Source organism: Equus asinus, chromosome 13, assembly GCF_041296235.1.
Source record: "Equus asinus isolate D_3611 breed Donkey chromosome 13, EquAss-T2T_v2, whole genome shotgun sequence".
Taxonomy (NCBI): Eukaryota; Metazoa; Chordata; class Mammalia; order Perissodactyla; family Equidae; genus Equus; species Equus asinus.
In genome coordinates, this window is record NC_091802.1 from 46,870,639 (window position 1) to 46,885,507 (window position 14,869).

General features: G+C 53.8%; 1 protein-coding gene across 5 annotated transcripts in view; it reads right to left on the reverse strand.

The window, feature by feature from the left end:
- SCN4A (sodium voltage-gated channel alpha subunit 4) overlaps nucleotides 1-14,869 on the reverse strand; it is a 45,134-nt gene that overhangs the window by 11,879 nt on the left and 18,386 nt on the right. For all 5 annotated transcript variants that reach the window (XM_014847974.3, XM_014847972.3, XM_044744849.2 and 2 more), the window contains 9 exons: nucleotides 13,956-14,270; nucleotides 13,059-13,122; nucleotides 12,680-12,821; nucleotides 11,672-11,881; nucleotides 10,904-11,057; nucleotides 8,925-9,163; nucleotides 6,933-7,106; nucleotides 5,094-5,450; nucleotides 522-1,010 (listed from right to left, as the gene is read on the reverse strand). In XM_014847974.3, the coding sequence (XP_014703460.1) occupies nucleotides 522-1,010; nucleotides 5,094-5,450; nucleotides 6,933-7,106; nucleotides 8,925-9,163; nucleotides 10,904-11,057; nucleotides 11,672-11,881; nucleotides 12,680-12,821; nucleotides 13,059-13,122; nucleotides 13,956-14,270 (2,144 nt within the window). The remainder of the gene's footprint in view (nucleotides 1-521; nucleotides 1,011-5,093; nucleotides 5,451-6,932; nucleotides 7,107-8,924; nucleotides 9,164-10,903; nucleotides 11,058-11,671; nucleotides 11,882-12,679; nucleotides 12,822-13,058; nucleotides 13,123-13,955; nucleotides 14,271-14,869) is intronic.

The window sequence follows — 14,869 nt, forward strand, 5'->3', positions numbered from 1 at the left end:
TCCTGAGAATCCTCAGCCTGGACTGGGCACTTTGGCCCACACTGGGAGGTTGGGAGCAGCCCCAGGTGGGGGCTAAACAGAAGTAGATGATAACGGCAAGGACCTGGCAGGGCCTTCAAGCCCAGGGGGAGCTCAAGAGAGGCCTCTTGGGTCCCAGCCCTGGAGCTGAGGTGCCCAGGTAAGAACATCCTGACCAAGAGCACCACCTGCTGGTGAGGGGCCCAGGTGGCGTTGCAAGGCAGGAGTGAAGGGAGGAGAGACGAGGGTATTAGGACAGGAGGGCAGATCTTAATAACTGTACTAATAGTCACCATTCACAGACAGCTTACTAAGCAATTTACAAACACGGCATCTCTTCTAATGGTCACAACAATGTCACAAGGTAGGTACTATTACCCCCATTTACAGATGGAGGAACTGAGATTTGGAGAGGATTTATGACTTGCCCAAGGTCACACAAAAATGTGAAGCTGTGTCTATCTGACCCCCTCCCCTCAAGCTGGGCCCTGTGATGGGCTCACCTTGCCATCCTCAGGCTCTGAGAAAGTGTCAGTCTCCTCCTCTGTAGGCATCTCCAGGTCAGACTCCTCGGAGGCAATGGGAACGTGGATGGTCAGGTAGGGGTTGTTGATGAAGTTGAGGTGGTCCAGCTCGATGCTGTTGGGAGCGCCATCAGCCAGGCCCATGTGGTTCAGGATGTGATTGTCCTTCTTCAGGTCTTTGTCATCATCCTCAGGCGGTGGCTCCTTCTTCTCATCCTCGGGGGCACTCTCCTCAGCCTCCCCTGCCTCCCCAGCCTCCCCGGGTCCCCCAAGGCTGAGCATGATATCCTTGGGGCTCAGGATCTTGCCATGCAGCAGCCCCAGGAGGAAGGCTTTGGCAAAACCGATGCCCCACTTGATGCGCCAGATGGCGATCTGCAGGTTGTTCATCTCGCCGTCCTCGTCCGAGGCCGCCAGGCTGTCAGCGCTGAAGGAGCTCAGCAGCAGGGCCAAGAAGAGGTTCAGGACCTGGGGAGCAGGGGTTGAGGGGAGCCTCAGCTCAGCCTCTGGGCCCCTGAGGGTGCCACCTTCAGCCAGCACGAGGGTCCTCAGGCCTCCAGATCAGACCGACCACACGTTGGGCATTTAAAAAGATGCCACCTAAAGCAGTCCTCACAACTGTCTGCGGAGGTGAGGAGTGTTGCTATCGTTCCCACTTTGCAGATGAGGAAACTGAGGCTTGGGCACATGATAGGACTCTGCTGACCAAGGCAGAGGCAGGGTTTGGGGAAGCCCTCTGAGTGGCAGGGACTCTGTCATGACTCTGTCTTCCACTTCCGCTGCTGGGAAATGTAGAACTAAGAACAGGGCTCACGTCTCTGAGCTTCCCGAACTTATTAGGAACCTGAATCTTTTGAGCCTTCTTTCTTTTCTAAGGGGGACTTTTAATCGGCCCTGCGCTCCCAGGTGCTCAGATGCAGGTCCCCTATTCCTCTGGAAGGGGCAGTGACCTACTGTTATTCACTCCCTTTTCTCCCCTTGGGGCCCCCTGGTTCTCTTCCCATATCCCTACTGAAAGGGACCCCATCCCCAACTTTATTTTCCAGTGGACATTTGCTGAGCCCCTCTCACTGTGTGCAGAATAAGTGGCCTCAGGGAGCTCCCAGCCTAGCAGAAACAGACATTTGATCAGACAAATACAACGCAGTGCATCTACACGGCAGCAGAGACTGGGGTGCACAGGCTTTGAAGTCATGCTGCTTGGCTTTAAACCCCAGTTCACTAGCTGTGTGTCCTGAGGCAAGTTATATCACTGATCTGTGCCTCAGTTTCCTCATCTGTATAATGGGAATGATTCTAGCACCTACTTCCTTGCACTGTTGTGAGGATTAAAAGATCAACACAAGTAGAGCATGCAGGAGGCATTCAAACCATGTTAGCTGTTATGCGTGCAAGAAGGTACAGGGAAGAGTGTGATTAACTCTGAGGCCAGCTCAGTATTTTATTAATAATGAAAGCGAGTCCCAGAGAGGTGAAGTGACTTGCCCTAGGACACACAGCACAGTCAGGACTAGAACCCCAGTTTCCAGTGATTGTACAACTTTAGAGGACATTATTCATTCAGACTACAATGTGAAGGGCAACCCCAGAGGTTGCGCAATACAGTGTCCCTGCCTTCCACCAGTCCACCCACCCCTGGGCAGTGAGGAGGAAGGTGAAGCCTGGCTGAGTGGGGGTCCTGGCTCCTCTCAGCCAGAGACGGGGCGAGCTCTTACTCTGGGGGCCTTGGGGCGGGGCTGGGTGTGTGAGTGGACACGAGGGAGCAGGAGAGTCTACACATATGAATCAGCCATCCTCGACTATCTTCTCCACGTGTCTCTCCTTGGCTTTCACCAGTGTCCTCCAAGGTCTTATGTCATTGTCCTAACTATCACATTAACTTCTTTAAAATATATATATTGTATATATTCTTTCTTTGGGAGAATGTGCTAGAGGGATTCCTCCCTGTCTCCATGCCCCTACTTTACTGCTTTTGCCCCTCACCGAAATTGGTTGGTCTTTCTTTCCCTCCCTTGGGGGGAAGGTGTCCAGTTGCCAGAAACACATCTGAGATGGGAATTAGCTGCTCTCTGGGTCAGCAGGGTTTGCACACGGCTCCTGCCTGGGACAGAAATAGCCGCCTCATGCAAGGCTTGGGGGGGGCGGTGGTTGGAGGAAAGAGGGGTGGACACCATGTCCCTGGGGGGCTCAGAGGGGGGTTACCTATGACCTAGTCATTTCCTCTTCTTCACAGTAACCCAGAGGAAGCGCCCAAGTGCCATGGACACAGGTGAGATGGGGCCGCATACTCCCTGGCAGGGTGCCCCGGTGCCCTCTGGCAGACTCCTGCTTCCAAGAGGCCTGGGAGGGTGCTGGGCGGGGACAGTGCTCAAGGAGCTGACAGCGCCACCTCATTGGATGCTCCACTCCCTCTGAGCAAAGTGGGAGAGCCACAGAGCTGGACCAGAAAAGGGTGTCAGGGGCGGGTGTGTGTGTGTGAGAGATGGGAGGGTGGGGTGACATGCCCACAGAGGCAATACAGTGCAGTGGTTCCACACCCTGGAGCCAGATTGCTTGGGTTCAAATCCTGCACCTGTTACTAATTTACCTCCCTGAGCCTTTGCTTCCTCATCTACAAAATGGGGAGAAAACAGCAAGTCCCTCTTCGGGTGGTGGTGAGCCTTAAGAGATGAATACACGGAAAGTGCTCAGAATGCTGGATTAATGTAAATAGAGGCCAGCCATCATCACCATTATTGCTGGCGTTGAGGTTGTCATTATTCTCATGCTGGTATTATTGATGTGATTGTTCCTGGAGTTACACAGACCCAGGGTCTAGTCCGGCTCAGGTTCTCACCAGCTGTGAGCACAGAGCCAACATTACCTGCTTGGCAGGGCTGTTGAGAGCACTGGGGATAATGCAGATAAAGCCCTTTGAGCAGGGACCAGCACATGGCAGGAGCCCAATACTGAGGAGTGTGACACCAACAGCGGGTACCTAAACCACCACCGCCTCCCACACACCTGTAATATTTGAGCTTCTCTGGCCTCGCAGACCAAGTGCTTTGCTAAGCACTTAGATGTGTGTCTTGTAATCCTCAGGACCACCCAGTGAAGTAGGTATGCCATTAGTATCCCCATTTTCCAGATGAGAAAAACTGAGGCCAGAGATGTTAAATAACTTGCTCAAGGTTTCCCAGATAGGAGTGGCAAAGTGGGGGCTTGAAATATTGAGTTTACACGCATACAGACAGAACCCCTTGCAGACCCTCTCAGTCACCCACAGGCGCTTAAACTTACATTCACAAACTGCTACTCAGAGCCTACCCCCTACCCGCATCCTGCCCCAAAGTTCTGCTGAGAGTCTTCCCTCTCTCTTCCCACTTCCCAAGACCCCCTCCCAGGTACAGCCAGCCCTGGGTTCTCCTGTCTAGCTGTACCTGGGTGCTCGGGACTTCATCCTATGGTCTCCTCCTCAGTCGAGGTGACACTGCGCCCCCCGCACCCTAGTCTGCCCCTGCCCCCAGCTGGAGCTCAGCGATATCTGAGAACTGCTGACCCAGCAGCCCAAGGATTCCACAGGCCTTTGCGGAACGTGGGGACGTGAGTCTTCCCACCCCATTGCCCAGGGCAGCATCGGTCACCACCCGGGACAGCTGGGCACAGCACTCCTGGCAGGAGTGAACCCCATCCCAAGAAGGGGAGGAGTCGGGGTCGGCAGGGTGAGGAGAGATGCCTCCGCAGGCCTGAACCACAGAAATGCTGGTCAGCTGGACCACGGCCCAAGCCCCTGTTTCTCATCGGCCCCTGCATCTCCTCCCTTGCACCAGTCCCACGTGCCAAGCTCTGAGCCACAGAAAGTGTCAGGATGGATGCAGGTTATGCTGTCTCTGGGTGCTCCCAACCACCAGGGCCTGATTCCCAGGAACAGAGGAGGATGAGAGGGTGGGAGAAGGACAAGAGGTTCAGGAGTTCCTGGTACCAATCCCACACTGTGCCTCCTTGCACACTCTCACAGTCAATCCACCCAGCCACCCTAGAGGTTCCTACCACACTTCTTCTGTATGAAGTTAGAGAACCAGCCGACCAGAGAGCAGTCATTTGTTCAAGGTCACACAGATGGCAAAGGAGCTGGGATTGGAACGTGGGTCTGTCTGACTCCAGTTATCATGTTACTTTACCCGAAACACTAGGTTTCAACGGTACTACTAACAGTGTGTTCCTGGGACCAGTGGCAGTGACATCTCCCAGAGCTCGTTAGAAATGCAGATTACCAGGCCCCAGCCTAGACCTGCTGAGTCAGACTCTGGGGGTCTGGGTCCAGGAATCTAGGTTTTAAGAAACTCCCAGGTGATTTTTAAGCAGGTTAAAATTTTAGGACTACTGGGCTAAACCATATAAAATTGTCATTTTGAGGGAGGGAAAGGTAGGCAACAGTCAAGTATCAATGATTTCATACAGTTCAACCTCACAGGAAAAAGGCCCTCAAATGACTGCCTCATTTTAAAGGACATGTCTTGTATGCTTAGGTTTTCTGGGCAAGGATGGGGAGCCACCTGCAGCCTCACTCACCACCAGGTTGCCAATGACCATGACCATGAGGAAGACGGTAAGGCACATGGCCTGGCCAGCCACCTCCATGCAGTCCCACATGGTCTCGATCCACTCCCCACACAGGATGCGGAAGACGATGAGGAAAGAGTGGAAGAAGTCGTGCATGTGCCAGCGGGGCAGGGCGCAGTCCGAGGCAATCTTGCACACACAATCCTTGTAGCTCTTGCCGAACAGCTGCATGCCCACGACGGCAAAGATGAACACGATGATGGCCAGCACCAGCGTCAGGTTGCCCAGCGCCCCCACCGAGTTGCCGATGATCTTGATGAGCATGTTCAGTGTTGGCCACGACTTGGCCAGCTTGAAGACCCGCAGCTGCCATGCAGAGGGGAGGCAGGGGCAAATGAGGCCCAGGGAGCCCTGGCCCTACCCAAGGGAGCCCCATGCATAGGAGAAAGAACTATCTTGAATAGCTTGAATTCCCATCCCCTGAGAGATCTGACACCTCAGTTCGCCTCTCTGTTAAATGGGAATACAGCAGTCCCTCATTATCCTCAGGTGATATGTTCCAAGACTCCCAGTGGCTGCCTAAAACTGTGGACAGTACTGAACCCTATATATACTATGTTTTTTCCTATACATACATACGGTAAAGTTAAATTTATAAATTAGTCACAGTAAGAGATTAACAACAATAGCTACTAATAAAATAGAATTACAACAATATACTGTAATAAAAGTTACCGTAGATCTTAGCAAACTCAGCATATGATTTTTTTTCTTTCTTTATTAGGTTGAGAACTTTCACCTTTTCACTTAAAGGAAGCACTTTACGGCTTCTCTTTGGCATATCTGAATTGCCAGCATCACTCCTCTTGCGCTTTGGGGCCATTATTAAGTAAAATAAGGGTTACTTGAACACAAGCACTGTGATACCAAGACAGTCCATCTGGTAACTAACTGATGGCTACTAAGTGACAAATGGGCTGGTAGCGTACACAGCTAGGTGGTGGTTACGCTGAACAAAGGGAGAGTTCACGTCCCGGGCAGGATGGTATGGGATGGCGAGAGATTTCATCATGCTACTCAGAACAGCGTACAATTTAAAACTTATGAATTGTTTATTTCTAGAAGTTTTCCATGGTAGCACCATGGTTGACTGCAGGTAACTGAAACTGTGGAAAGCAAAACCACAGATAAGGGGGGACTACTATACTCATATCCTACTACCTCATCCTCTTCATGTTCAAAAGAAAGAGAGTCCTTATCTCTTAAAGATACAGACTAAATTATTTACAAGTGAAATTGTATGTTGGAGGTATGTATATACCTCCCATAAAAAGTAGGACTACAGATGAAACAAAAACTGTAGAATGTTGATGGTTGTTGGGGCTGGGTAATAAGTACGTGGAGGTTGATTACGCTTTACACTTTTGTGGATGCATGAAAGGTCCCATAATAAAGTTAAAAAAATTATAAAAGTGCTCCTATGGGGTGGTGGAAAGGACAGTAATTCAGAGTCCCATTTCCACTACTAATGAGCTTCCTGAGCCTCAGCTTTCGAGTCTGCAACATGGGGCGGAAGTCCCCGTTCCACTGCTGCCCAAGGTCATTCGGGGGTCAAGTCCAAATGTCAGCTCCTGTGGCTGTCATTTTGGCCCCCAAGCAGCCCTGTATGATGAGCGGGAGGGCCCCCTCTCTCCCTATGTGTAGTAAGAAAGTTCTGAGAGGTGGAGTGGCATGCACAGGGCAGAGGGGCCTGTTTCGGCCCTGTGGCTTCCTAGGGGTTTCTCCTCCCACCCTCCTTAGTACCCCCAGCCCACCCCTCATCAGCCCTGGCCCTGGGGCCTCACACACCAGACGGAAGGAGCGGAGCACAGACAGCCCCTGCACGTTGGCCAGGCCCAATTCCACCAAGCTGAGGGTGACGATGATACTGTCAAAGACGTTCCAGCCCTGCTGGAAGTACTCGTAGGGGTCCAAGGCGATGAGCTTCAGTACCATCTCAGCTGTGAAGATGCCCGTGAAGACCTGTAGGGTGGGATGCGTCCCGGTCACAGAGCCTCAGGGAGCACAGGGCCTTGGGAGTCTCCCTCTCGACTCTCACCTCCTCTTGGCAGAGCCCATGGAGCCCTAGAGGTTGCGCCCAGAGGCCCAAGGAGGGTAGGCAGGTACCCATAGCCCACGTGTGTGTGTATGTGAGTGAGTGAGAAGTGGAATGGCCATGCCACAGGGAAGAGTGGGTGCCATCCAGACACCCGGACCCATCCGTTTCTGGCCTTGTGACCATGGGCCAATCACTTAACTTCTTGGAGCCTCACCTCAATCATAACAATATTCAACACTCATAAAGCTCTCTGTGGTTCACGTTATGACTTCAGTGGTGTCCTGACCTTTATGAAATTGGGAGGGATTATCACACTTGTCCCAGAGATGAAAAATTGAGGCTCAGAGAGGTTAGTGGTAAGCTCTCGGTCATGCCGCCCATATGGGAATGAGTCAGGTCTCAAACCCAGGTCTTGTGGTACTTAGTTCAGCCTCCTGTCACTATACCCTACAGCCTCTCTACCCTGGTTAGCAGGGGTCCTAGGACTCAGAAAATCTTGGTGGACTCAAAAGTCTAGGGCAGGGGCCAAAAGAGGGCAAAGTTGGTGATCAATGAGAAGGCCAGAGTTGCACCCTGCAACCCCAGACGTGGAGTGTGAGGGCTGCATAACCTCTGAATGCTCCCTGGGCATGGCCTCCCCTCCTGCTAGGCACCAGCTGCCATGGGTCCACAGCCTGCCCAGGCACATGCTGCGCCCCGCCCAGGAGCTGTCCCTAGCGATAGCAGGTGCCCAGACAGCATCAGCGTGTGGGCAGGGGGTGGGCAGGCGGCGGGCCGGGCCCATCACGCACACCCCAGCAGCTGTGCTGCGAGTCCAGATCACACCCTTGCCCCTCCAGCCCAGCCTGGCCACGGCTGCCTCGGGCATCTCCATGGGACAGAGGAGCTGCCTTCCTTGCAGGCTGAATCCAGGGTCTGACTCCCATGCCACCCACCCAGTCCTTGTCCTACTGCAGGCCCCAAATCTTACTCTCCCTGGGCTCCCCTCACCCTTGGAGTAGGGGTAGCATCTCGCCCATTTTCCTGGAAAAACTGTGAAGGGAATTGGGAAGGGTGGGGCAGGGCTGCAGGAGGAGGCGGCTTTTTCCCTTTGTCAGGCTCCACCAGGGCTGGCAACGAGGTGATAATGCTCCTAATGGGCAGGGATAAGCAGGAGGATCAGTGTGTGTCAACAATAGTGGAGCAGGAAGGGCCAGAGAGAGGAGCTGGCCTGGTCATGCTGGAGAAATGGTAGCAGGCAGGGGGGCTGAGGGGTGGGGGATATGCCCTGGGGCCTCTAGGGTGAGCTGGGGCCTCTTGGGCCTGGGTGTCCCTGGTTCTGTGCTCCACTTCCAGTGCCTTGGTCCCTCTTAGGCCCACAACAACCTCTGAAAGTGGAGAGATTTGTCACCCAGCCACCCTCACCTCTACCTCCATGCCCCGACTCCCCAACCTTGCCTCCAGGGCATGACCTGGATCCCAGACTCCTAGGAGTCCTGATCTTAAGAAGCCCAGCACCTCATCCCCACTCTCTCTGCCCTCCAATATGCTGAAACTCAGATCCACATCTCATAGATCAACCCATGCACCTCCCTTACAAATCAACCATTCCCCCTATGCGCTGGGTAAATAACCGCAGCCTGTCCCCATATGTCCCCCAATAGTGTCCTGCATTTCCACACAGCCCAGATGACTCCATCAGGCCCTGTGGCCCCTCTCTTGTGCTGTCCTGGAATGACACCTGTCTCTTGTCCCCTCCCTACCAGGTTGCCCACGGTGAGCACTTTGTCAAAGTGCTCCGTCATGGGGTAATGTTCCATGGCCATGAAGAGGGTGTTGAGCACGATGCAGATGGTGATGCCCAGGTCCACAAAGGGATCCATGACGATCAAGTGGATGATGTTCTTGAACTTCACCCATGGGGTGCAGCAGTTCCATATGAGCACTTTGTGGGCACACTTGTACCACCATGGCGGGCACTTCTGGTGGGCCTCTTCCAGCTCTGGGAGTAGGGTGGAAACAGACACCTGATGAGGATCCCCCTCACACGCTCCTTTCTCCACCTAGATCTCTGGTCCCACTTTTCAAGCTCTGTCCCTTAGCGCTCCACATCTCAAACTCTATCCCCTCAGCAAGGACTATTCCAAGCCCCGCCTCTCAGTGCGGCTCCCTCCAGTCCCCGCCCAGGCGACTCCACCCCTCAATGCCCCGCCCCTACCACCCCTACCCCTTAGTGCTCTCACCCGCCAAAGCCCACCCCCTCAGGGAGATTTACCCCAAGCCCTTTCTCTCGATGCTCCACTTCCAGCTCCGCCTTCCTGACACACCCCATAGAGCCTTGCCCTCAGTGACTCCCACCCCTGCTGGTGACCCGTGGCCGCCATCTTGTCCCCAGGGAGAGGCAAGAGGCCACGCAGGGGGTTGGTCTCAGTTCTCCCTGCTGCTGGCCAATGCCATGTGGGAGCAGACTGAGATCCCCCCGAGGGTTCTTCCTCCCACTGCCAGTAATGCCAGTCCCTCCAGACTGTCCCCAGCCAGTCCATCCTTTCCCACCAGAGTGGCTTTCTGGAAACACTCCCTGTTTTTGCTACTCCAACTCTAAAGCCCTGGGGTCTGTAAGGCCCGTGGATGACGCTGCTCCTCCTGGCCTTCCTGGCCTCTGCTGCCTGTGGGAGTCCTCAGCCTAGGCGTGATCTCATTCAATTACCACCAGAAAGGTATGAGGTAAGTACTGTCAGAGTCCCCATCGCATAGATGAGGAAAGGGGCTGGAGTGGGGAACAGCTCCATGAAGGACTGAGTTTGAGTGCATGATTGGGACACCCCAGGGGTGGGGGAGGCTGACCCTCACTGCCACCCAGGAATTAGCAAACTGGACCCCACTCAAAGGCTGCAGATTCTACTCTAACACCCCCAGCCTCAACCCGGTGCTACTGCAGGGGACTCAAACAGTGTCTGAGGTCCCAAACTTCTCACAACGGTCCCAGCAAGGGCAGCGCTGAGTGACCTCTTCCGCCAGCTCTGTCCGTCATTCCCTGGGGCATTCTCTGGATAGGCACACAGACACCTGGATGCTGGTCATACCAGGTGCCCTCCAGAGGTTTGCAAAGTCCTCTAGGGTCTCCAAGTCCTCCCTGGCATGAGGCAGGACGCCTGGGGAGGGGACCAGATCTCTTCCATGTCAGATTTCCTTTCTTCCTCCCTCCCCCTCATCCATCCATCCATACACCCCTCGGCCCCTTTCCATCCAACAACTTTTCAACCCATCCATCCATCCATCCATCCGTGTGTGTGTCTGTCCACCTCCCCTCATTACCTCATCCTTATTCTCCTCCTGCGACTCAGAGGTAGCACGGGGATTTGGGAGAGTCTGTGACTCTACCTGGGCAGAGGTTGACCTTTAACCTTTCACTTTTACCCAGAAGACATCTGAGGAGTCAGATCTCCAGTTTCCGGAAGATTAGGCCTTTCTGGTTAATATTATTTTCCGGTCCTTCCTCGTTGCCTTGGCAGCCCCCAGGGCCCTTCCGGAAGCCCCCAGTTCCCACAGCAGCCCTGCCTTGCAGCCAGAACTGGGCCAGGTTAAGCCAGGGCTATATTTATCACAACCATTTCTTCGATGCCAATATTAAGTTACTGTCCTCCCGAAGCCCCGCCAGGTCCCTCCCCGCCCCGCAGGAGCCTGCGTGGCCTGATGGGCGGGACAGGCAGAGTGGGGTGAGTATGGAGGTGTCGGCACTCACCTTCCATAGCATCTGAGACACCGCTGTCTGCGCTGCAGCTCTGCCTTGGGGGCCCCTTCTCCCCTGGTGATGTGTCCAGGCTGCCGTTACAGTCTTTGCTGTGGGCTGGGTCCCCGCCTGCCTCCCCACCTTCCAAAGCCTGATCAGCCTTGGCCTGTGGGACCAGCAAGGGTGATGGGCGTGAAGTCCATCTCCAAGCCACGGGAACGGACTAATGAACTCTTAGAGCTTCCTCCTGTGTCCTTTAGGACGGGGCCCCTTCTTGGCCTGCACTGAGCCTAGCGGAAGGAGCAACTTCGCTGGTGGTGGGGGTGACAGGGAAGGAACCAAAGTGACTGACGACCCTCATCCCTGAAGAGCCTCTACTTTCTGAAGCCCTGACTGACCTTGTGCTTTATGAGATGATGAGAAAATGGGCAGCTGCTCCCTGGGGCCTCGTGGGGACCCGCCTCTCCCTCAACATGGACCCATATGCTGCCCAGAAAGAATCTTAAAACCACAGATATTTGAGCTGGAAGGCTACTTCAGGTTTAACTACTCTGGAGTCCTTGTTACGTATGGGGAAACTGAGGCACAGAGCTGCAAAATCCTCTTTCTACTGCTTGGATGCCTCCCATCCCACCAAAGGCCCCAGCCTGGGGCATTCAGCTCCCTGTGCCTCTCATCCCTACCCCATGCATCTCCCTCACCCTCAGCCTGCCCAGGAGAACCCAGGCTGAGGGGCAGGGAGATCCCTGGATCCTTGGCCTCTGCTCCCTGAGTCCAGACCTTCTCCAGCTCCTCTTGCTGCTTTTTGAATTTCTCCATCATCTGCTGAAACTCCTCTTCTTTCTCCTGATCCTCAGCCAGGGTGGCCTCATTCTGCTCGGCGTACGCCATGGCTACCACTGCCAGGATCAGATTGATGAGGTAGAAGGAGCCCAGGAAAATGATCACCACAAAGAAGATCATGTAGGTCTTGCCGGCTGCTCGAAGGGTCTGGGAGTTGGGGGAGAAGGAGAGGAAGTGTCACATGGCACCTGGACTCCTTCCCCGCCCCCCACATACTCATTGTCCAAATAGGTCAACAGAGAGGGTCCCTCACAGAGCCTGGTGTTTTGAGGACCTTTGAGGCCGAGTATGGCCATCCTTGGCACTTGAAGCCACATTCTGGAAAGCTTTATAATATATCCTTGGGACCCAGACTTTCCTGGTCTCTTGGCTCAGAGAGCCCTGAGGACTCCAGCCTGACATCCTGAGATCAGACAGCCAGGATAAAAAAATGGCGAATATGGGCTTTGGGGTCAGCTGGACTCTTAGCTTTACTACAGTGCCTGGCATCTAGTAAGAGCTCAACAAATAGTAGTTACCACTACACTACTACTATTATCGTTATTATTATTATTATTAACATCGTCAGTATTAGAAACACCACCAGGGACCAGAAGGCACTGTCGCTCCACTCTCAACCTGCCTGCCCTGCAAACAGTATAAGCTAAATAACTGAGTATGGGCAGAGTTGAATTTCTGAGCTGCCCTCCTGGTTACCATGAGGCCTGGGGAGGGTGTGCCAGGCCCAGATCTCAGATCTTAAGGCAAAGGTGGAGAAGGAAGAGAAGTCTGTGGCTCAGATGTGGGCAAGTGCCCAGTGTCAGAGTGCTTCAAGAACCACACGTAGGGCACTGAGGGGGTCCCATGGAGGAGATAGCCCTGGTGGGCGCCCCGCAGGCACTAAAGAGGCTGGAAGATGGAGGGAAATGGTTGTAGGGCTGAGGGGCAAGGGGTGGGCAGCTGTACCAGCTGGAAGAGGTTCTCCCAATAGTCCTGTGTCATGAGGCGGAAGAGAGCCAGGAAGGCCCAGCTGAAGGTGTCGTAACTGGTGTAGCCGTAGTTGGGGTTCCGCCCAGTCTTGATGCACTTGTAACCCTCGGGGCAGTGCCTGAGGATAGGATGGGTGCTGGTTTTAGGGAGAGATACCTCCAGCTGGGGGACAGATGGAGGGACCCCAAGGGAAAAAAATCCTTCTGTCTTGTCTGTGTCCCGAAAACAGGAAAGTGTTCCATCTATGCCCATGGGTTTTCCTTACATTCCCATCCACCCCAGGGCCTTGTCCCTAATCAGCCCCTATCTTCTGATACCCCCGGGGCACCTTTTTCCATCCCCCAGTATCACTCACCCAGCATCACTGCTGTTCCCACAGAGCAGGGCATCCTTGGCACCCTCCAGGAAGTAGAAGTTCCCTTTGAGAGTCAGAGGCCACAAAGGAAACATGTCAACCCACATGGACACACCGTGGGCCCATGCACCATTGCACACCTTAGACACATCTGTGTGGGCCACATACACCAAATGGATGTTCTCTGAGTGCCCCGTCCTCCTCCTTTAAGGGCAGCCCAAAGTTCCAAGGTCTCTGGGTATATACATTGCAGGGAGCTCGGCTCAAGTTGTGTGAGCTCAGTGCCTAGTGAGGCTGTACACTCGAGATGGGCAGAACATGTATGTTCAAGAACCACACGTAGTGTGCATGGGGCTACCATGTGCCTGCGCAGGAGCCCTGACTGAGGGGTGAGCAGGGGCTAGGATCCAGGGGCCAGGGGGAAGAAGAGGTACATTTTTCTAATTTGCCGGAAGGCACTATGTGGGCTAAAGTGGCAATATGAGAACATGTGTCTTGCGTGCATGTGCCTGTGAAGTGTGGGTATATGAATAGGATGTGGGTACGCAGGTACCTGGTGGTGGTCCTGCCAGGGTGTGAGCACATAGTGTGATGGAGGGGAACAAGGAGTATGCAGGTTAGGGAATAGGCTTGGACCATTGCTTTTTATAGTGAAAGCTTCAGGATTTTCAAAGCAATTTGGCATTTGTGGTCACACTAACCCTTTAAGAAAGGTACTGTTTTCTCAGTTTTACAGGTGAGAATTCTGAGGGTCAGGGAGATCAGCTGACTTGTCAGAGGTTACCAAAGCTGGTAAGTGATGGATTTAAGCTCAGGTCCCGCCCAGGCTATTTTTCTCACAAGGGGCTGCCCTAGGGGCTGGTACAGGCCCCATGCCTCCCCACCCTCCATTCTTACCTTCATCATTGATGTAGGCATCCCAGTCAAAGGTATAGTTGCTGGCCATGCTCTCATGGCTGTTCCACATGTCATTGCTGCTCCACGTGTCATTGCTGTTCCACGTGTCATTGCTGTACCAGGTGTCATTGCCGTACCAGGTGGTATTGGTGTCGTTGAAGGGCTGGGGCCAGCGCACACACTTCTGCCGCAGGTTTCCCATAAAGAGCTGCAGCCCCACCAGGGCAAAGACACTCAGGCAGAAGACGGTGAGGATCATCACGTCTGACAGCTTCTTCACCGACTGGATCAGGGCCCCCACAATCGTCTTCAGCCCTGACCATGGCGGGCGGGAGTGTGGGGGCAGGCAGGGCAGGGTGGTAACTCACCCCCAGCCCCCAAAACTATGCCTGCTCCATCTCCTTCAAAGCTTAACTTATTGAGGGCACCACTTCCCTGAAGCCTTCCCAAATCAGAGAAGCCACCCTTCTCTGATCACATCCTCAATCCGGAGCCTTCGAAGGGCCACAGAATCTCGGCCACTAGAAGAATGGACTATAAAGACTTCATGGGCTGTTGCCTGACTCAGAGCAACACACAGGCACACACAGTGGAGCTTAATAAGTGCCACCAGGTCAGCACTCCGAAGGTGTGTTCTACTGAACGCTATCTCCCTAGCTGTGCCCTTAGAAAAACGGGTCCAATAATGTTTGGGAAAGACTCGGCTCTGTGTTCTGTTCTTGGAGAGTAGTCAGGTCGGTTATCCTATCAAAGGCTCTGAAAAGTCCTACAGAAGCAGAGACTTTAATAGCATGGTTCCTTAACTTATTTGACCATGGAACCCTTTTTCTTATAATGCCTGTTAACACCCAAGGAACAGCAGGTTCACTCTGAGGAGCTCTAGACTGACTTTGCAATGTCATTGCATTCTGCCC